Source organism: Myotis daubentonii, chromosome 2 (genome assembly GCF_963259705.1).
Source record: "Myotis daubentonii chromosome 2, mMyoDau2.1, whole genome shotgun sequence".
NCBI lineage: Eukaryota > Metazoa > Chordata > Mammalia > Chiroptera > Vespertilionidae > Myotis > Myotis daubentonii.
Window position 1 is genome coordinate 67,528,344 of NC_081841.1, and position 22,695 is coordinate 67,551,038.

General features: G+C 43.2%; 1 protein-coding gene and 1 pseudogene across 1 annotated transcript; both read right to left on the reverse strand.

Annotated features, from left to right (window-relative positions):
• Nucleotides 1–18,867: 18,867 nt before the first annotated feature.
• On the reverse strand, nucleotides 18,868–19,289 carry LOC132227899 (small ribosomal subunit protein eS26-like; annotated as a pseudogene).
• A 167-nt stretch (nucleotides 19,290–19,456) lies between these two features.
• On the reverse strand, nucleotides 19,457–20,826 carry LOC132227900 (aldo-keto reductase family 1 member B1-like). The gene has a single exon (XM_059683559.1). The coding sequence runs from the start codon at nucleotides 20,795–20,797 to the stop codon at nucleotides 19,847–19,849; it is 951 nt and encodes a 316-aa protein (XP_059539542.1). The 5' UTR covers nucleotides 20,798–20,826; the 3' UTR covers nucleotides 19,457–19,846.
• Between the last annotated feature and the right edge of the window lie 1,869 nt (nucleotides 20,827–22,695).

Below are 22,695 nucleotides of genomic sequence, written 5' to 3' on the forward strand. Positions count from 1 at the left end.
ACCAGAGCAATGGGAAGCAAGGAGGGCACGGGATGGGGGGTGTGGGGGTACAGGGGGCACACCCTCTGTATGTTTCCTAGTGCTGCTGTAACAAAGAACCACAAACACAACAAATGTATTGACTCACAGTTCTGGGGCCTAGAAGTCTAGGTGCAGGGAGGGCCCTGCATATGTAAGGAGTTGGCCTGCCAAACAGTTGACATGAATTAAAAATCAACAGACAAAGAAGTAATTATAGTCGTCTCTCCTTTTCCATGGGAGATACATTCCAAGACTCCCAGTTGACGCCTGAAACCTCAGTACCGAACCATGTACTATGTTTTTTCCTATACACACATATCTATGATAAAGTTTGATTTATACATTAGGCACAATAAGGGATTAACAATAACAATAATAAAATAGAACAGTTATAACAATATCCTGTAATAAAAGTTATGTGAATGTGGTCTCAAATCCTACACTGCACTCACCCTTTTGTGATGATGTGGGATGATAAAATGCCTACATGATGAGAGGAAGGGAGGTGAATGACAGGCATGTGACTTAGTGTTAGGCTATTATTGACCTGATGATCATCAGAAAGAGGATCATCTGCTTCTGGTGATCCTGGATCACTGAACCATGACAATGACAATGGTTGGGGAATTTTAATATTTTTATTTTATTTTAATCTTAGTTTAATCTTAGTTTAATATTTTTATTACATATCCAATGTTATTAAGTGACAAATAAAATTTGCTTCTCCTGGAATACATCTTAAGGCATCTTTCATTACTGAATGCTATTTATCTGGCCTATGTAGACTAAATAAGATATTATCTATTATAATCATATGAAGACCTTTAAGTTAATACGTAATGAAAAAATGTTAAAAATAGTTGGAATAGCCCAGCCAGTGGGGCTCAGTGGAATCAGGAGGTCACAGTTCGATTTCTGGTCAGGGCATACGCCTGGGTTGTGGTCTTAATCCCCAATGTGGGGCATGCAAAAGACAGCTGATCAGTGATTCTCTCTCATCATTGATGTTCCTATCTCTCTCTCCCTCTTTCTTTCTCTCTGAAATCAATAAAAAATATATTTTAAAAAATCATTGGGATAGTAATCATCTACAAATTCATGGGGGATGGAAGAGAACCCTGAGCTCCAGGTGAGGAACTCGGGCCCCCTCAATACCTTGATTTCAGCCTGTGAGACCCTGAGTGGAAAACCCATCTAGGATGTGCCTCATCTTCTGACCTACAGAAACAAGATAATCCATGGGTTCTAGATTAAGCCACTAAGAACGTTGTATCTTACTATACAGCAACAAAGGACTAATACAGATCACCAACCGTGTTATTTAGAATACATTGTATATAGAGGTTGTGCCATAGGAAACTTTTCATGTTTGACTATCTTTGACATGCAAAATAATGGCAATTTCCTAGAGTTCAGTGAATCCTTATGCTGATTAGTTCACTCTTTGTGGTTATAGGACTGAACCCAGTCGCAATAGGACACCTGCAGTAGCCTGACACACGACTCTCTGTATAAGTAGTTCCTATTGTAGTTTGTTTCTGTGGGGACAGCAAGAGAATCTCTGACTTCTTTCATAGTCAGCCTCTAAATCCGCCGGTAAAGAGGATTAGGTCAGGTTCACCTAAGTAATCTCTCTTTTGAAGTTTGTTTTGTCTGAGGTAAGTATTGCTACTCCATTTTCGTTTTGTATTGTTGTTCTTGTTATTTGTTTCTTTCCATTTGCATGCTATATCCTTTCCCATCCTTTCAATCTGTGTGTCTTTCATTTTGAGGTGGGTCTCTTGTAGGCAGCATACATATGGGTCTTGTTTCCTTATCCATTCAGCTACCCTATGCCTTTTGATTGGAGAACCATTTAATCTATTTACGTTTAAAGTGGTTATTGATAGGTACATGGTTATTGCCATTTTATTCATACTTATGTTTCTTTTCCTCATTGGGGGGCAAGATTAATAATTACAGAAATAAGAGAAAGGTGGGCAAAAAAGCTAACATTCATAATTGAAGTTCGAAGTAGAAAATCAACAATTTCTTGAACCGAAGACTCAAATCTATACATTGAAAAGGCACATTTGGACTAGGAAATACTGACCCAGAATGATGAGAATAAAGAGAGCTCTGCTTGCAGCAATGGCAGAGCAGATGTCTTGGGCCTGCTCTCTCATTGAAAACAACCAAAAAACCTGGAGAAATTATATAAAGGTGGGCAAAAGTAGGTTTACAGTTGTGAGTATGTGAAATGTTTATTACTGTATTGTTTACCTATTAATTATTGTATTATTTATTATTATTAACCTACTTTTGCCCAGCCCTGTAAATCTGTTTGAAAGCATAAGAAAGCAAGCAATGTGTAAGGATTTATGGGGTTAAAATCTGTGATGAGGCTGCCCACATGGGGGCAGCCTTTCACAGGCTGTCAGAGCCTTTTAGAGAGCGCTCAGGGGGAAGGAGGGTGTGAGTCCCAAGAGCCCATAGGAAAGGAGAGATGAGTTTGGCACTGGGGACCCCCTCTGCCAATTCTGAAAGTAGAGGTTAAGAGGTCTAGAAGCTAAACACAGTTTTTAACAGACGCATGGGGCTGAAGGGACAAAAATTAGAGTTGAAGGCTGCAAGGAAAAATTAGACACCTCAGGTTTTAATTTGAAATGCGAAACAGTTCATCCAGATTCCAATGATCTCAATCCTGTTTGGATTAAAGGGACTACAAGTGACTAATGTCTACCTGCCTGGCAGAAGCCAAAGTAAGTTATCTAGGAGCACAACATCGTCCAGAGCTTTGAACTGTCTACAGTTCGTCAAGGGTGATTCTGCGGCTCAGTTCAAAATAACCAGACTTGCCAGGAGACAAGATATGGACAAAAGCCAAGAGAAATGGCCATGGAAACAGGTCTGTACGGGATCTGATGCTCTAAGCCAGGGGTCAGGCAAACATGGCCCACAGGCCAAATCCAGCCCTCCACCTGTTTTTGTATATCAAGGCTCATTGAGTCACAGCCACACTCATCCTTATGTGTGTGTGTGTGGCTGCTTTTGTACTGTTCAGAGCATAGTAACAATGTAGGCTAAATAAATATTATCTATTATAATCAGATAAGTCCTATCTATCCATGCTTCTATCTAAAGTCCTTCTTTAAGCTAATACCTAATGAATAAAATAAAATGTTAAAAGTTGCTAGGAAAGTGACCATATACAGGTTTGTGGAAGATGGAAAAGAACCCTGAGCTCCAAAGCCTGAAGTATTTACTGTCTGGCCCTTTACAGAAAAAGTTTATTACCCCCCCTATCTAAGCAGCTACTTCAGTAATAGTGGAATAGTAAACAGAGGATCAATATAGCCAACAATTGGAAAAGATAATAAAATAGATAAACCCTAATGAGGCTCATGAAGAGAGGGACAGGGACTGAGGCAAAGGTACAACTAACCAGTCTGAGGAGTTGAAGGGGGAAATTAACCTAAATTCTGTATAACTGAAAAATAAAGAGCACTTAACAAACAAATTATGCTAATAAACTTAAAAATTTATGTTCATTGAAAAAACTATTTATCTTTGCTGTTGAAAGTCTTACAGATGTCCCTGGTTTGTCCCCCACTGGCCCTGGCCCTCTCCATCCCACTCATCTGAAAAATTCTTAGGGCCAATACCAACTTACCAAAAGTGACAAGCCCTAGCTGGTTTGGCTCAGTAGATAGAGCCATACTGAAGGGTCCCGGATTTGATTCCGGTCAAGGGCACATGCCTGGGTTATGGGCTGGATCCCCAGTAGGGGATGTGCAGGAAGCAGCCGATCAATGATTCTCTCTCAATATTGATGTTTCTATCTCTCCCTTCTCCCTTCCTCTCTGAAATCAATAAAAGTATATTTAAAAAGAAAAGAAAGGAAAAGTGAGTAGTCCTCTGTCTATTAAAGAAATTGAATTTATAATTCTCACAAAGAAAACAAGAGGTGAATTCTTTCAAATGTTCAAGGAAGAAGTAACACCAATTACAAAAACCCTTTTAGAGAATAAAAAAGGGTAATCTGGCCTCACCTGAGCAGGGTGAGGAGGGAATCCATGCCAGTCCCAACCCAGTGTGTGGCAAAGAGCCCACGGGAGGTGATGAGGCTGCCCACATGGGGGCAGCCTTACATAGGCTGTCAGAGCCCAGAGATAAAGATCAAGAGAGAGAGGACAGGTAGAGAGAGAGAGAGAGAGAGAGAGAGAGAGAGAGAGAGAGAGAGGTGAGAGTCCCCACTGTCCATGTGGAGGAACAGCCTTGTAGAGTGTTAGGACCCAAGGTGAATGAGGGAAGGGGTCCTGATGGCTGCATGCTGGCACGGGAGTCAGAGCCTGAGAAAGGTGAAGGAAGCCAGCTGGGGGTTGTCACAGCCTGGTGAGGAGGGCATCCATGCAGGGGGGTGTCTTTGTGTGGGGTGGCAGAGCCCAAGCAGGGAGAGGCGATGTCTGGGTGGGTAAGAGGGGAGCAGTGGACATGAGAGGTTAATTACATGGGAGACTGAAAATAGGTAGGTTTCTCATTGTCTGAGAAGACAGTTCAAAATACAGAAAGGGTGAAGACTAGAATGAGCCCTGTGGTTTTGGATTGGAGTTCTATGTGCATAAATATATTTCCTATGTTTGTCCACTGAGAGGTCTGGGAACAGTGACACTTGAATATCAAGAGGGATACCTAGCATCTAGATCTTGGCTTCTGCATGTCATATTCACTAAAAGGAATCAGGGCTCCTTAGAGCAGTGGTTCTCAACCTTCTGGCCCTTTAAATACAGTTCCTCATGTTGTGACCCAACCATAAAATTATTTTCGTTGCTACTTCATAACTGTAATGTTGCTACTGTTATGAATCGTAATGTAAATATCTGATATGCAGGGTGGTCTTAGGCGACCCCTGTGAAAGGGTCGTTCAACCACAAAAGGGGTCTCGACCCACAGGTTGAGAACCGCTGGCATAGAAGGAAGCCAAGCGCTTCAGAAGGGAGCGAAGCAGCGGAGAAGGGAGGGAGCCCAGCAGGCTTCACTGCCTTCTCTGCTTCACTCCAGCCACAGGAAGCGCTATTCTTGCAGGAATCTGCCTGCAGTGGGCCTCTAGTTTTTATAAGACTGGATTCAGGAGTAACTTCCCCAGTTTTACAGTGGGCAAAATTTTACAGTTTGCACTTCCCAAAAGAATATATATGAATGGCACGTAAGCACATGAAAAGATGTTTAACATCATTAGTTACTGGGGCAATGCAAATTAAAACCACAGAGTAATAATATACAGACTAGAATAGCTAATAACATTGTAACATCTGAAATACTGCGCTGTGGAGCTGGAACTGGTGTTGGGTGTGTAACATGGCGCTACCACTTTGATAAACAGTTTAGCACTCTGTCTCAGTTATATACACTCCCACATGACCAAGCAATGATCCTAGTGGAAACATACACAGGCTTGAACATGAATTTTCATAGCAGATTTATTCACAATAACTCAAAAATGGAAACTATCCAAATGTCCATCAAGAGGGGAATGGATACATTATAGTATATCCATACGATGGATTATTGCTTAGCAATAAAAAACAATGAACTATGAATGCATTTCAGGAACAGGGAGGGATAGATCTTGAATCCAGATACAAGAGTTTCTGTATCTCTTTGCATTCCCATTGTTATGATCTTATTTCATCTTATTATCACTTGTCTTGATTACCAGGTTATAAATTGCCCTCCCGTGATTACATCCCAGCCCTACCTCTTTTCCAAACCCCCCTCCATGCTTTAGAAGCACAGTACCTGGCATATTGTAAATCCACACAAAAGTGTTTGAGTGAATGTAACTTCCTCTTCAATGGTTATGTGTGGCAGCAGGGGCCATACCAATCTTTTGGGAATCATAGATAATCAGTGAAAATTATGGATTCTCTCCCTAGAAAAAATTACATTATGTATATACAATATTTTGTATAGAGTTTCAAAGTGGTTCGTGGAACTCCTGATGCTCATACATAATTAAGAACAACAAAATTGGCCTAGCTGGTGTGGTTCAGTGGTTGAGCGGTGACCTATGAACCAGGAAGTCATGGTTTGGTTCCCAGGCAGGACACATCCCCAGGTTGCGAGCTCCATCCCCGGTGGGGCACATGCAGGACACAATGGATCAGTGATTTTCATCATTGATGTTTCTATCTCTCTCTCCCTCTCCCTTCTTCTCTGAAATCAATAACACACACACACACACACACACACACACACACACTCTAGAGGCCTGGTGCACGAAATCCGTGCATTGGGGGGAGGGTGGTCCCTCAGCCCGGCCTGCACCCTCTCTCAATCCGGGACCCCTGGCTCCTAATTGCTCATCTGCCTGCTGGTTTGATCCCCCTAACTGCTCTCACCTGCTGGCCTGATCCCCCTAACTGCTCTCCCTTGCCGGCCTAATCACCCCTAACCGCCTCTGCCTTGGCCCCGCCACCGTGGCTTTGTCTGAAGGACGTCCAGAAGATCTCTGGCCTAATTACCATATTACCCTTTTATTAGTATAGCTATTTTATAAAGAACAACAAAATAGAAACTCCTTAGCTCAACCCTTCATCATCTCAGACTCCTACACTTCCAGTGTTTTCTCTGGCTGTGCCCCCTTTGCATTCATAGTTTGTCCATGGAAACTGCTTGCATTTTATGAAAAGAATTCAACTGTATAAAGTCGTCATGTCTTTACATTGTGCTGCTTCCATTAACATGCTTGTGCCACGATATTAGAACAGTTTTTGTTACCAAACATTTAATACAACAAATATCTCTGATGTGTGCTACTTTGGGGAATGGGAGCAGTGAAGAATGGCGTGAGGACCGATACTGATGAGAGGCTCAGAAATGGAATCAAAATGGCTTTTTTTGTATACTGTATTACTTTAAAATGACAAAAAATAATTAAATGGAAAACTTATGAAACTGACAGGAAAACAGGCAAATGTTTCTTCAACTTTTACAGATGAGAAGCAACTAGAAACTTTGACGCCAGGGCCAGAAACCACTTTTTTTTTTTAAACATATTTTATTGATTTTTTACAGAGAGGAAGGGAGAGAGATAGAGAGTCAGAAACATCGATGAGAGAGAAACATTGATCAGCCGCCTCCTGCACATCTCCCACTGGGGATGTGCCCGCAACCCAGGCACATGCCCCTGACCGGAATCGAACCCGGGACCCTCCAGTCCGCAGGCCGACGCTCCATCCACTGAGCCAAACCGGTTTTGGCCAGAAACCACTTTTTAAAAAATGTTTTATAAGTAACAAATGATAATTGCAGCAGTAAGTAAATTTCTGACAGGAAAGAGCTTCTGTTTTGACTACGCATTGATGAGAACCTAATCTTCTGCTTCCAGTTTTATTCCCCCGACAACTGGACAGAATTTCCCCGAGGGTCTTGTGACTATATATTTTTTTCTTCCTGTGCCCATGTACTTATGGTGCTGAGTGTGGTAGGACATGTTGTGCAATAGAACGTCCATCCCTGCACCTTCTTACTACGATGCCTGATGCGTGGCACAGTGGATAATAAGGGTATCCCTGGAATTCATTTCTAACACCAGGTTGACTAGCAGTCATTTAACTGCATGGAAGGATTGCCATCCACATAACTCTGTGGAGTCTGCTTTCCCTTAACCATACCCCCCAAAATGCTGACAACCAGGTTCCCCTTCTGCCTCCCCCACACATCACACAAAAGGAGAAGCGAAAGGAGGGGAATTTGGAGTGCAAAGGAACAGCAAGATTAGCTGTTTGAAGTTAACATATCTCATTTTTGCAGTTTTCACAAAAGCATTTGACCATGTAAACATCCTTAGGGCCCCTCCTAGGGCCGTATGAAAGGCCCATGCAAGTGCGGGGCCCCAAAGCTTAAATTTCATTAGCTTTATGTTTAATCTATTTTATACCATCTGCACATGGTAAAAATTCAAAAGGTACGGAAGGATAATACAATGCAAAGTTTCTTCCATACAAGTCCCTCAGCCACCACTTCTCTTCCCTGAAGGCAATGAATGTGTTCAGTTTCCTGTGTCCTCCCTGAAATATTATGCATGGATAAGCATGTGGTGCTGAAATATTTGATCAACCCTCCCCTGTCTGTTCTTAAACAAACATTAGCCTGTTATATACGATGCCTTGCACCTTGTTGTTTTTAGATTCCTTTACTGAGATATAGTTCATATACCACACAATTCGTCCATTTAAAGTGTGTGATTCAATGGTTTTTTGTATAGTCACAGCTATGTTTATCTGCCATGAATGTTAATTTCAGAACATTTTCATCTTCTCAAAATAAACCAGGTACCCTTTGGCTGTCACCCATCTATCCTCTTACCCCTTTCTGGGCCCAGTCTTAGGCAACCACTAATCTACTTTTGTTCTCTCTATATTGCCTTGGTCCAGACATTTTGTGTGAATGGAATCATATAACATGTGGTCCTTGTGGCTGACCTCTCTCACTTAGCATAATATTTCAAGGTTCATCCTTGTATCAGTACTTGCACTGGTTTGCACATGTACTAATCAGCACATTTGTGTCTTCTCTTTTACTTGGTTAGCCTAGCAGAGGTTCATCAATTTTGTTGGTCTTTTCAAAGAACCAGGTTTTTGTTTCATTGATTTACTCTATATTTTCCTGTTTTCAATTTCACTGATTTCTGCTTGAATTTGTATTATTTCCTTTCCTCTGCTTACTTTATGATTAAAATGTTCTTCTTTCTCTAATTTGCTAAGGTACAAACTTAGATTTTTGAAAAATTTTGGATCTTCTCTACTAATATATGCATTTGACACTATAAATTTCTCTCCAAGCCCTTCTTGCTACATCCCATAAATTTTGATAAGCTGTATTTTTAAATTTTTCTTTAAAATTTTTTTGGCCTTAATCCTCACCCAAGGATGTTTTTTAATTTTGATTTTAGAGGGAAAAAAAGGGGGGGAGAGAGGAAGGGAGAAAGAGAGACAGAGATAGAGAAACATCAATGCAAGGGAGAAACATTGTACATGCCCTGATCAGGGATTGAACCTGCAATCTTGGTGTATTCAGATGATGCTCTAACCAACTGAGCTACCTGCCAGGGCTCGTTAGGAGCTATCTTGATTTGTAAGCAAGGGGACTCACTTTTTTTAAAAAAAATTATCTATTGTTTACAATTTTGCAACATCTGTGTTCTTTTTTTAAGGTCATACAACAAAATAAATAAACAAACAAACAAACAAATAAATAAAACAAACAAAAGTAAAAACAATCTTGAGTTCTAAGCAACCTACAATGCATACAGGAGAAAATGTAAAGATGATAGGTACATTTTCATCCCACCTTATTGTTATCTTTTTCTTAAAATGACAGATTGTCCAGTTCATCTGTGGACACCTGGCAATTATATAATCCTCATTTGCCTGTGTTTTCCACACCTGCTTCAAATTGTCAAAATAATTCTATTGAAAGATTTTCCCATAAAAGGGAAGAGAAGGAAGAGGGTTTTACTTTCAGGAAAGTTTAACAAACATAGAAGTCTTTTCAGTATATCTGGCAAAACTATTTGTCATAAATAAATTATGTTCATAGTAGTTTTCTAACTCTTTATTTTGAAATAATTATAAATTCATAGAAGTTCACGGAAAATGTGCAAAGGACTCCTGTGAACTCTTCCTTCAGTGTCCTCCAATGTTAATATCTTGCACAACTGCAGTACAGCACCCAAGTCAAGAAATTGATATTGATACAATCTATAGAGCTTATTTAAATTTCACCAGTTACTTTGTGTGTGAGTGTGTGTGTGTGAGTGTGTGAGTATGTGTGTCCCTGTGCTATTTTTTCATATGTGGAACCTTGGATAATCACCACCACAATCAAGATGTTTAACTGTACCCATCACCACAAGACTCCTTTCTGCCACCACTTTATAGCCACAACCATCTTCTTCCTCCCATCCCTAACCCTAACCCCTGACAACCAATACTTTATTCTCCACCTCTATTACTATGTTATTAGAGGCCTGGTGCACGAAATTCATGCACGGGTACGGGTCCCTAGGCCTGGCCAGCGATCAGGGCCGATCAGGGTCTTCTGGCTGCAGCCGGGGCCTGCCTTCGTTTCGTGCAACCCCCTGCTGGTCAGCACACATCATAGCGAGCAATTGAACTCCCCGTCTTCTGGTTGAACTCCTGAGGGGACACTTTGCACATTAGCCTTTTATATATATAGATTTCACAAATGTTAAATAAGTGGAACCATTCAGCGTGTATACTTTTGAAACTGGCTTTTTTCATTTGGCATACTTTCCTTAAGGTTCCGCCAAGATGTGTGTATCAACAGTTTGTTCCTTTTTCATTGCTGAGTAGTATCTCATGGTGTGGGCATACCATGGTTTGTTTAACCCCAGTCATTCATTAAAAGAAATCTGGGCAGTTTACAGTTTGTGGCTATTAAGAATAAAGCTGCTATAAACATTCATGTACAAGTTCTTATGTGGAAATAAGACATTTCTCTGGGATAAATACCCAAGTGTGGATTGCTGAGTTGTATGATTAGTCCACTTTTAATTTTGAAAAAAATTGCTGGGCTGTTTTCCAGAGAGACTGTAATATCTTACATTTCTATCAGCAATGCATGAGTGACCCATTTTCCCTGCATCCTTGCCTGCATTTGGTGTTATTGCTATTTTTAATTTTTGCCATTCTCATATGAACAATGTTCAAAATCCTTTCATGTGTTTATTTACCACCAGTATACCCTCTTTGGTGAAATTGTCTGTGTCTTTTCTGTGTCATGTCCAGTTTTCTAACTAGATTATCTTTTGATGTTGAGTATAGAAGGTTATTTATATACTAGAGGCCCAGTGCATGAAAATTCATGCACTGGAGGGGGGGCGGTCCCTCAGCCCAGCCTGCCCCATCTCACAGTCTGGGAGCCCTCAGGGGCGGGAGTCAACCCAGCAATCGGGAAGGCGACGCCCCATCACACCTCTGCTGCTGCCACTGCCAGCAGCGCAAGCCTCGGCCCTGGGCAGCTGGGCAGCCACCATCTGAGGCTTGCCTATGCCTCGGGCCAGCCCTGGGCGGCTGGGGGACTGAGGGGATTGGGTGCCTACTGAGGCAGGCATACAGAGTCCCCGGCGGGGCTGAGGGAACTGGGCACCACCATCCTGTGGCTATGGGCACTGCCATCTTTGAGGGCGGGGCAGTCAATTAGCATATTTTCTCCTTATTGGCTGTGGGTGTCGCCATCTTTGCAATGTCGTGAGGGTCAATTAGCATATTCCCTCTTTATTAGATAGGATTCTAGATAAATGTTTTTTTAAAATATGTTCTTATTGATTTCAGAGAGAGGAATAGAAAGAGAGATGTTTGAGAGAGAGAGAGATGGAAATACTGATAAGAGAGAAACATCAATCAGTTTTCTCCCACACGTGCCCCGACTGGGGATCAAACCCAAAATCTGGGTTTGTGCTCTAACCAGGAATCATACTAACAACCTTCTGATGCATGGGACGATGCATCAACAACTGAGCCACACTACTGGGCTAGATTAAGGCTTTTGTCTGATAAGTGATTTGAAAATACTCTCTCCTAATCTCTAATTTGTCTTCTTTTTTTAGTCCTCATTCAAGGACATGTTTTTATTTATTTGAGAGAGGGAGGGAGGGAGGGAGGGAGGGAGGGAGAAAGAGAGAGAAAGATAGAAAGAAAGGAAGAGAGAGAGAAACATCGATTGATTGGTTGCCTCCTATTTGAACCCTGACCAAGGATCGAACCCAAAACCTGGGTATGAGCCCTGACCGGAAATCAAACCCACCACCTGTTTGTGTACAGGAAGAACGTGTTTGGGACAAAACTCCAACCGAGCCACACTGGCCAGGGCTCTAATTTGTCTTTTCATCCTTTGAATAGTGCCTTTTGCAGAACAAACATTTTTTGTTTTACACTTAAGTTTGTGATCCATTTTTAGTGTTTTTTTTTTCTCTCCCTCTCTTTTTTTTTTTTTTTTTGCATAAAGTGTGAGGTTTAGGTTGAGGTTTTTTGTTGTTTTTGTTTGTTTGTTTGTTTTTGCCAATTATTCCAGCACCACCGCTTGAAAAGGCTATTCCTCCTCCATTGAATTACTTTTGCACTTTTGTCAAAAATTACTGGGCATATCTGTGGGCCTATTTCTGGGCTTTCTATTTCATTCCATTGATCTATGTGTCCTTTCTCTCATTCAATACATTACTATCGATTATTGTGATCAATACTTTTCTTTATTTTATTTTTTCCCATCACCATTTATCCCTCCTCCCCCGTACCCTTCTGCCTGTGATCAGTTTTTAATATTGGTCTTTCCAATTGGTATCTTTTTTTGTTTATTTTTTTCCTCAAAAACTTCTAAAATTAACTGATAATTAGATGCCATGAAGGTAACTAATTCTCTGATTTCTCTCATTCTTATTCTAGTAGGAGACTGAGTCAACTGTGATAAAATCTCATCTTATCTTGTCCATCTGGATTCGTGGCTTATCCAGACAATCAAGAGGGTTCTTCTTGTAAGTGCTAATGGCATGTGATGTATTAACAGTCTGGGATATTTCTCAAGTCCACTGACTTCATAGAATCATGAGATCATTCACGGAAGCACTTAGGATCATCTGTACCACAATGTAAGTGCTCAATCTATATCAGTTGACTTGTGCTGGTTGCTTTATAATAACTTGTTTTTGTTACTTCGAGAGGAGAACGAACTGGGGAGGGAAAGAGGAGAAGTTCTCATCTCTCGACTATTAAAATTTGCCAGAATCTTAACAAAGCTGCACAGTAAACATTAGTGCATTACTCATTTTAGAGAGGAGGGCCCTGAGCTGCTTGGAGAGTGAATAACTGGCCAGGGTTCCAGAGATTAGTGCCGTTTCTTTTATTTGGGGAAGGGTGTGTGGAGAGGTGATTTAGGCAGATAAGTATGAGGCCCCTAGAGCCAAGTTTATATCGTTCCCAGGAACTGTGGACCCTGATGGGGCTAATTCATCCATGCGTAACTTTTTTATGGTAGAATGAGGTTGTAAAGGAGAAATATTTATCCATGTGTCCTTCCTGCTGTGCCACTCAGAGGTGCTTTCCCGATTAAGGTCCCTCTTGGTCATGTTAACGGAAAATCCTGTTCTCTCTTCTATAAGTCCCGCTTTCTTTGAAGTTCAAAGGGTCCAAGGATACTCACTCGGTCCAGAGTTCCTGTCCTGTTTACTCTCACTTCATCCTAATCTGGACAGCCAAACAACTCAGGAAAAGGAGCTGTTTGCCTTAGCCCAGCGGTTCTCAACCTTCCTAATGCCACGGCCCTTTAATACAGTTCCTCATGCTGTGGTGACCCCAACCATAAAATTATTTTCATTGCTACTTCATAACTGTAATGTTGCTGCTGTTATGAATCGTAATGTAAATGTCTGATATGCAGGATGTATTTTCATTGTTACAAATTGAACGTAATTAAAGCATAGTGATTAATCACAAAAACAATATGTAATTATATATGTGTTTTCGGATGGTCTTAGGCGACCCCTGTGAAAGGGTTGTTCGACCCCCAAAGGGGTCGCGACCCACAGGTTGAGAACCGCTGTCTTAGCCGCTGGCACGGTTGCTGAGCCTCAGTTCCTCTTAAGGAGGGGCCAATAGTCCCTTCCACCAACCCGGAGGCAGTTGCTGAGGCACGTGGAGGCCCAGTCGGGAGAACAGGTTTTCTGTTTGTCTCCTCCGTCACCGGGGTGCGGATGCGTGGTGACTCATGGCTGACCTCTCTTGGGGCTTCAGACTGGGGCTCCCTCTCTTTTAGCCCCAGAACAGCCATGTCTTTCCCCCAACAGTGCTGGCTCCTTCCAGCCTACTCTTTTTTGCAATATATTTTTATTATTGATTTCAGAGAGGTAGGGAGAGGGAGAGAGCTGTAAACAACAATGATGGGAGAGAATCACTGAGGTGGAGCCAGCAACATGAGCATATGCCCTGACTGGGAATCGAACCGAGACCTCCTGGTTCATAGACCGATGCTCAACCACTGAGCCACACCAGTCGGGCTCCAGCCTAGTCTTATTTCCTAGCCTTGCCCCTCACCCTCCACCGAGTTTAGAAGGGCCCCTTCTTTTTTTTTTTTAAATATATTTTATTGATTTTTTACAGAGAGGAAGGGAGAGAGACAGAGAGTCAGAAACATCGTTGAGAGAGAAACATCAATCAGCCGCCTCCTGCACATCCCCCACTGGGGATGTGCCCGCAACCAAGGCACACGCCCCTGACCGGAACCGAACCCGGGACCTCTCAGTCCGCAGGCTGACGCTCTATCCACCGAGCCAAACCGGTTTCGGCAGAAGGGCCCCTTCTTAATGAGGCTCTCAGGCTTACTCAGGCAGGAAGCATCAAAATGTGACTGTGACCCAGCCAGCGTGGCTCAGTGGTTGAGCGTCGACCTATGAACCAGGGTGTCAGGGTTCGATTCCCAGTCAGGGGTACATGCCTGGGTTGTGGGCTTGGTCCCCAGTGGGTGGGTGTGCAGGAGGCAGCCGATCAATGATTCTCTCTCATCATTGATATTTCTACTTCTCTCTCTCCCTCCCCCTTCTTATCTGAAATTAATAACAATATGTTTTTTTTTAATGTGGCTGTGATAGAGAGAGGCCAAGGCCTAAATCACCAAGAGGAAATAAAAAGAAATGGAATCATTTTTCAGAAGCTGCTGAGGTGAGAGGGGTTGGCCAGGACAGGAGGGACTATGAAAGTGACCAGCACTCGTAAGACCCGTAGTAATATGCCCAAACTAGGATAATGTAATTATCATGCTTTCTCCTTTCTGTATTTTATGCCAGTTTGACATCTTGGTTCCCTGCTGGCGGAGGAGAGAGTGTTCCTCCTGGGGCTAGGTAATACTTGGAGACGGGCGAAAATAACATGCCTGTTATATGCAAGCCGACCAATCCAGAGCCCAGACTCCCAGCCACCTCCTTCATCTAACTCACACACCATGCCAGTATCATTCCTGCCCTAAGTCACCGCAGGGCCAGGCACCAAACACCTGGAGACCACCCCGATGGCCCAGAGCCCACTGAAATTATTCAGAGGAGCCACTCCACCCCTTCCCCCCTGGAAATTACAATGAAGTCTGGGGTCCATGCTTTCCCTCACTTCTGCCTCCTGACTCCCCTATGTGGCCCTACATGGTGTGATGGGCTCGTCCTCTTCAGAACTCCAACAATACAATCTTCTTTCCATGACATTAGCTTCTCTGTGTTGTCATGCAGTCACCTCCGTAGATTAAAACCCCCCAGGTACAACCAAGAGAGATGGCGCTTTTCATAAGTCATGCCACTGAAATCCCATCTTCAGGAAACAGCTCAGTGGAGCCAAGACCCTTCACAAAATCACATAGTTTTAATGCAGAGCCAGAAAAAAGCCTCAAAATTTTCCAACTTCAAAGCCCAGCTTTTTAAAAATATGACCTGACCCGGAGTCCCTTGACCCTATCTTGACCTTCTCAGTCTTCGCTCTGGAACAGTGGTTCTCAACCTTCCTAATGTTGCGACCCTTTAATACAGTTCCTCATGTTGTGGTGACCCCCAATTTCATTGTTACAAATTGAACATAATTAAAGCATAGTGATTAATCACAAAAACAATATGCAATTATGTATGTGTTTTTCAATGGTCTTAGGCGACCCCTGTGAAAGGGTTGTTCGACCCCCAAAGGGGTCGCGGCCCACAGGTTGAGAGCCGCTGCTCTAGAAAGATTGCTCTCAGTTATAATTAATTTGGGCTCCTGCAATGGACTGAATTGTATCTTCCCCAAATCCACATGTTGGAGTCAGTGTGACTGTATTTGGATATTGGGCCTTAAGGAGGTGGTAGAGGTTAACTAAGATCCTAAGGGTGCCGTCCTGATCCAGTAAAACGGGTTTCCCCTCCAGAAGAGTAGCAGACATCAGCCCTTTCTGTGCCACGGGAGGGCACATGTAAGCCAGGAAGAGAGCCCTCCCCAGACCGGGACCATGCTGACACCCCGAGCGTGGAATTCCCACCCACAGAACTGTAAGAAACTAATCTTCTTTCGTTCAGGCCATTCAGTGTATGGTATTTTGTTAGCCCAGCGCGAGCTAAGCAGCACCTACCTCATGTTTTCACCTTGGCAATCACTTCTCCTCTCTGAACTTCCGTTACCAGCTTAACCATCAGTGGTTTTATCTGTAAAGCCACAATTCTCAAATCAAGAACAGATCTCAGTTCTGCTTCTGATGTTGTTTCAGAAAGCCACAAAAGACGATCTCAAGGTAAATCAGACACCATTTTAGAGGGCAGAAGACACAAGGAACCATGGAAAGCAGAGAAATGCAAGGAACTCCACAAAGTGATGAGCCCTTTCTAGGAGAGGAGAGACCACAGCTGCTCTCGTCGCTGGAGCAACAGCAAGAAGAACCCCCTGAAGACGGTGTAAGAAAAACTGGCTAAATCTGAGCCAACATTTAATGGCCACACGTGGGCCAGAGTGACAGACTAAAATTCCAAGGACTTTCAGCCACAGAGCACGTCTGCACCTGTCCACCACTCTCTCCGGTGGGCCTTGCTGAGGGGTAGCAGCGGAGAGTTGGGAGGAGAGAAGGCATGGCCTCTGAGGCATCCGGGACCTTCACAGAGAGAAGGCCGCTGCCCTGCAAAGGCCAGAGGGTGGGCGGCAAGGCTGACAGAGATCTCCAGGCACAGAAGGAGGCCGCACTGGAGAACAAAGAAAACTCCCCAGAAACCAAATAACCCGGCAGCTTGTCCGTAAAGCAGAGGAGCCCCACACAGTTCCAAAAACTGGTGGCGTGGCTGTGAAGCCCCGGTGGGTCTCTAGGGTCTTGTGGGTTCTCAGGTGAGGAGTAACGAAAATAAAATAAGATAAAATTTAAAAAATAAATAACATAACAAATTGATAACTTGGACTTCATCAAAATTAAAAACTGCTATTCTTCAGAAGATGTTAGAAGACAAGCCACAGATCAAAGAGTAGAACGCAATATTTACAAAGCAAATATGTGATAAAGGACTTGTATCTATTCTAGAGAATATAAAGAACTCTTAAAACTGAGCAAGAAGAAAGCAAACAGCCTATTTTTAAAAATGGGCAAAGATTTCAGCAAACACAAATGGCAAATGAGCACATAAAGAAAGGTGCAATATCACCCATCATTAGGGAAATGCAAATTAGAAGCAAAATCAGGTACCACTACGTACCTATTAGAATGGCTAAAATTTGAAAGACAGACCGTACCATCCAGGTGTTGCCAAGAATTGTGGTACAACTGCAAGTGTCATACGCTGGCGGTGGGAACCTAAAATGGAAAAACTGCTGTGGAAAAAAGTTTGACAGTTTCTGAAGAAGTTAAACATGCATTTATCATGTGATCTAGGCATTCTAGCCCTAGGTATTTACCCAAGAGAAAGAAAGCATGTGTCTATACAAACACCTCAGCACAAGTGTTCGCATCAGCTTTATTTGTTATAGCCCCAAACTGGAAGCAACCCAAATATCCGTCAACAGGTGAGTGGATCTAACACATTGTGGCAAAGCTATACAATGGCACAGTGCCCAGCAATAAAAATAATAGGCTGCTGACACATGCAAAGATATGGATGAGTCTCAGAATAATTATGATGAGTTAAAGAAGAAGCTAGCCAACAAGGAGTAGATACTGTGTGATTCCATTAATGTAAACCTCCAGAACATGCAAACTCACAGTGACAGAAACCAAACCAGTGGTTGTTTGGAAATAGGAAGGTGAGGATGTGGGGAGGGAGAGATTACAAAGGGGCACAGGAACTTTGGGAGATGATATGTTCACTGACTTGGTGGTGAATGTCCCAGGGGTGTAGACATATGTCAGTCAATTTGTACTCTTTAAGTATGTGAAGTTTATTTTATCCATATTCTAGCTCAAGAAAGGTGTTTTTAAAAAACAATGAGATACCACTTCCTACCCTAGGCCACAATGAAAAGTTCTGCTAATACCAAGAGTGTGGAGAAGTGGAAACTTTTATCATTGCTGGTGGAGTCTAGTTATGCACAACTCTTTTGGAAAACGAACAGAATTTAACAAAGCTAGATAAACACTTACCCTATGTGACCCAACAACTCCATTTCTTGGATAATACTCAAGAGAAGAGAGTGCATATGTTTACCAAAAACATGTGCAAGAATGTTCATAACAACTTGACTCATATTTACAAAAATGGAAAAATTCATCAATAATAGAATGGATAAATTGTGGTATATTTATACAAAGTACTACTACACAGAAAAAATAAACTAGTATTACAAAGTGGCAACACATAAATGAATCTCAAAGACATAATATGGTATGAGATGAGCCACACATGAAGAAAAATATGCCCTTTGATTACATTTTTATGAAGCCCAGAACAGGAAAAACTCATGGTAATACAGATTAAAAGTGTGGCTGCCTTTGGAGAAATGTTGAGAGGAAAGAGGCATAGTGAACTTTCTGGGGTGCTGGATATATTCTGTATGTCTATCTCTGTGTTGACTACAGAGAAATAAGTAAAAATTTCTTCAGTTAGAAACTTAAACTTTGTTTCATTGGAGTGACTCAGCACTTTTTCCGCAGGAAAAATTAAGTTATACATCCATGAAAAGTAAAACAGCAACAAATAAACAGATATTCAAATTCCATGGTTTGAAGAGGGAGAGACTGGTAAGGAGAAAGACAGATGTGAAGAACATAATTTCAAGAAATCAGGCAGTGGAAACTTCATTCACCAAGAATTTCTAATCACACATAGGTGGTTGCATTGGCTGGATCTCGGGGATTCTTTTTTATTTTATTTATTTATGTTTTTAAGTACAATTTCCATTTATTTTCTCCCCAGAGAACTTTTCTTCACTCCTTAGGGACTTAGCTCCTTGCATGGGCTTGGGTGGAGGTCGTGGGGCAGCACCCGCAGGTCTAAATCGGGGTGGGGGTGTTCGTCCTTCCAGGCTTCAAGAAAACGATCCTTGACCACCTTGCTGTGAATGGCGCAGCTCGCACAGTAATGAGCTTCACACACAGCTTGGGAAGCACATAGGCGTCGAAGACACTCGCTCTGGAGGTGTCCCTAAGCGCTGCGGCCTCTACTATGTTTCGAATGACAGACTTCTTGATGGCCTTGTCCTTGGGCACGCACCGGGCGCAGTTGGTGCAACAAATAGGCTGCACATGCCTCGGCCTTTTTTGGCACAACTGTTATTCCTTCTTTTCTTGGCCATCTTGGAAACAAGGACCTGAGAGAGCTTATTATTTTTTTGATTGATTGATTGATTGATTTTTTGAGAGAGAGAGAGAGAGAGAGAGAGAGAGAGAGAGATTTGTTGTTCCACTTATTTGTGCATTCATTGGTTGATTCTTGTATATGCCCTGACCAGAGATCAACAAGTTATTCTTTTTTTTTTTTTTTTTTTCAAGCTCACAAAAGTACTTTTTATTTGAGCAAGAAGAAGTCTGGCTGAAAGGACTACAGTTCCAAGCAACCAAAATCCCATTGTTAGTGGCACTAATTTTCACTTTGTAGATTCAACTTAGTCAGGAAAGGGTATGGAGGTTGCATCTTCCCTGGACACGAAGGGCAAAGAAAACGGGAAGAGACTCCAATCTACTGAGACTGCTTGTTGGCCCCAATGCCAGGCTGGCCACACCCTGGCTGGGCAACTACAGGTGACTGCCCTGTGGTGAGGGACATGGCCACACTACACTACGTACACGAAGAAGGAAGAACAAGGCAGGAAACGGTGGCAGGTGGCCTGGGGAAGAGCAGGCACCCACAGCTTCAAAACTCTTCATGGAAGGGATAATTCTGGTGGGAGGCACAGCTCACCAAGGCACAGACCCTCCAGTTCCTGTTGTAGCTCAGTAAGGTGGCCATATCCTCGCTGCTCAGCTCAAAGTCAAAGACCTGAAAGTTCTCCGTGATGCGTTCAGGGGTCACAGACTTGGGGATCACGACCAAATTCCTCTGCATGGGGAACCGGATCAGAACCTGGGCTGTGGTTTTATTGTACTTGTCAGCTATGGCTTTGATCCTGGGGTCATCCAGCAGGGAAGGGTCCTCGGGCTTGGCCCAGGGCCTGTCCGGAGAGCCGAGGGGGCTGTAGGCCGTCACCGCAATGCCTCTGGACTGGCAGTACTGGATCAGCTTCTCCTGAGTGAGGTACGGGTGGCACTCGGTCTGGTTAACCACTGGCTTATGCTTTAAGCCAGGTTTGTTTAAGAGCTTCTCGATCTGGAGATGGTTGAAGTTGGAGATCCCAAGAGATTTCACCAGCCCCTCTTCCACCAGCTCTTCCAGGGCCTCCCATGTGTCCACAAAATCGGCGTCAGAGGGAATCACGTTGCCTTTCGCATCCAACGGGAAAAATTCGTTCCCGGGCTTGAAACTGATGGGCCAGTGGATAAGGTAGAGGTCCAGGTAGTCCAGCTTCAAGTCACTGAGCGTCTTCTTGCAGGCTCCTTTCACCAGGTTCTTCTCGTGGTACGTGGACCACAGCTTGCTGACGATGAAGAGGCCCTCACGCTTCACCACCTGCTCCTTGATCTTCTCCTGAAGGGCCATCCCCACCTCGTTCTTGTTCTGGTACACGTGGGCACAGTCAATGTGGCGGTACCCAACGTCAATGGCCACCTTCACAGCCTCCGCCACTCTGCCCGGAGAGGACTTCCAAGTGCCCAGCCCCACGAGGGGCATCTTGGCGCCGCTGGAGAGCACGATGTGGTTCGCCATGCCGATGCGCTGTGCAGACCAGGCCCCCGACCGCGCCAACAAGTTATTCTTAAAGACCTATATACAGATGCAACCTTGGTGTATCCGGACGATGCTCTAACCAAATGAGCTACCCGGCCGGGGCTCTAACCAAATGAGCTACCCGGCCGGGGCTCTCAGGGATTCTTAATTGGTCTGACTTCTCCCTTCCCTAATCCTGGTTGTCTACTAGTATATTTATTTCAAGGGATATGATGGAATTTTTAAAATTGGAATTTCAATTTATTGTTGTAAATGTTAGCGAAATCAAACTATGACATTAATGCCTCACTTTCCTAAGTTAGGAGCTTACTGCTCCATCCCTAACCCTTTTTTCTGAGCTGAAGGATCTCAGGATCCATCTGTCTACATGGCATACTTATCTGGGATCTCAAGCGCAACATATTCCAAATTGGACTTATCATCTATCTCCTACCTACCCTACCTTCCTCCAGGTTTATCCACCATCCTGTATTCCTCAGAATTGGCCCATCAGAAACCCCAAAATCAAGCTAGCTGTTTCCCTCTACCTTATATCTCCCCATCCAAGCAATAAAAAAGTTCTGCTGATTCTGATCCCTTCGTATCTTTTATCTCCTCTTGTGCATCCTGCATTCTTCTCGCTCAGCCTTTTCATCATTTATCTTGTAGATTGTAATAGCAGTTTCTCAAAGCATGGTTTGTAGTCCACAATACTCCTAAGAGACCATGAAATTATAAAAAATGAAAGCTTATTTTCCTTTTTAAGGACTACTGATGTACAATACCATATATTTTCATTTGCATATGCAACCAAGATTTAATTATTAACCACATAAGTGAGTTGCTAAGGATTACTGAAATTTTACATTAATAAATTAAGATTAGACAGTAATAGGGTTTACTGGTTAAACTCCATTCTACAAAGAAATCTGGCTGAATGCAATGTTACTGTACATAAGTCGTTGGAATTACCCTAATCTTCAGAAAGGATGCCTGTTATCAGTGTCATGATTTTCAGTTCCTGCTTTTTATTGCTTTTTAATTCTAACTTCCCATAAATGTAGATTTGTACCACAGTGCTCGAGGTTTATAGTTATTCTTAAGGATCTATATACATTTTGATTTAAATAGTAACCACACACAATTCTAATGCTAAAGTAGATGTATATAAAATCCCACCAAATTTTGGTTTAAGAAAATGATGTTTCATTGGAATGACTCAGCACTTTTTCCTCAGGAACGTGACAAAGGTAGGATAAAGGTAGTTATGGGATCATTTCTTACCCCCGCAAGGTGGACCACAATCAAAAGAGTTAGAAGATCACTTCTTTACTATCGTCTTGCCTTTAATTCTTCCTTCTTTCTGCGTGCGCGCGCGCGCACACACACACACACAGAGTCACTTGAGACTGTAATACCAAAGGGTAGGTGAACTTTTTTACCCCCAAATATAAAAATATAATTGTGTTATTCCTCTTGCTGAGACTATTCCAGAGTTTCTACATTGCCTTCAGCATTTATTATTAACATACTAGGGGCCCGGTGCACGAAATTCGTGCACTGGGTGTGTGTGGGGGGGAGTGTCCCTCAGCCCAGCCTGCCCCCTCTCACATACTGGGAGCCCTCAGGCGTTGACACCCATCACCCTCCAATTGCAGGATCGGCTCCTTGCCCAGGCCTGACGCCTCTGACAGAGGCGTCAGGCCTGGGCAGGGGACCCTCATTTCCCCCCATCACTGGTTGTGCCCCCAGACCCCTCCGATTGCTGGCTCTGCCCCTTGCCCAGGCCTGACGCCTCAGCCAGAGGTGTCAGGCTTGGACAGGGGACCCCCATCTCCCCCCAGTCACTGGCTCTGGCCCCCGCCCAGGCCTGAGGCCTCTGGCCCAGGAATCATGCC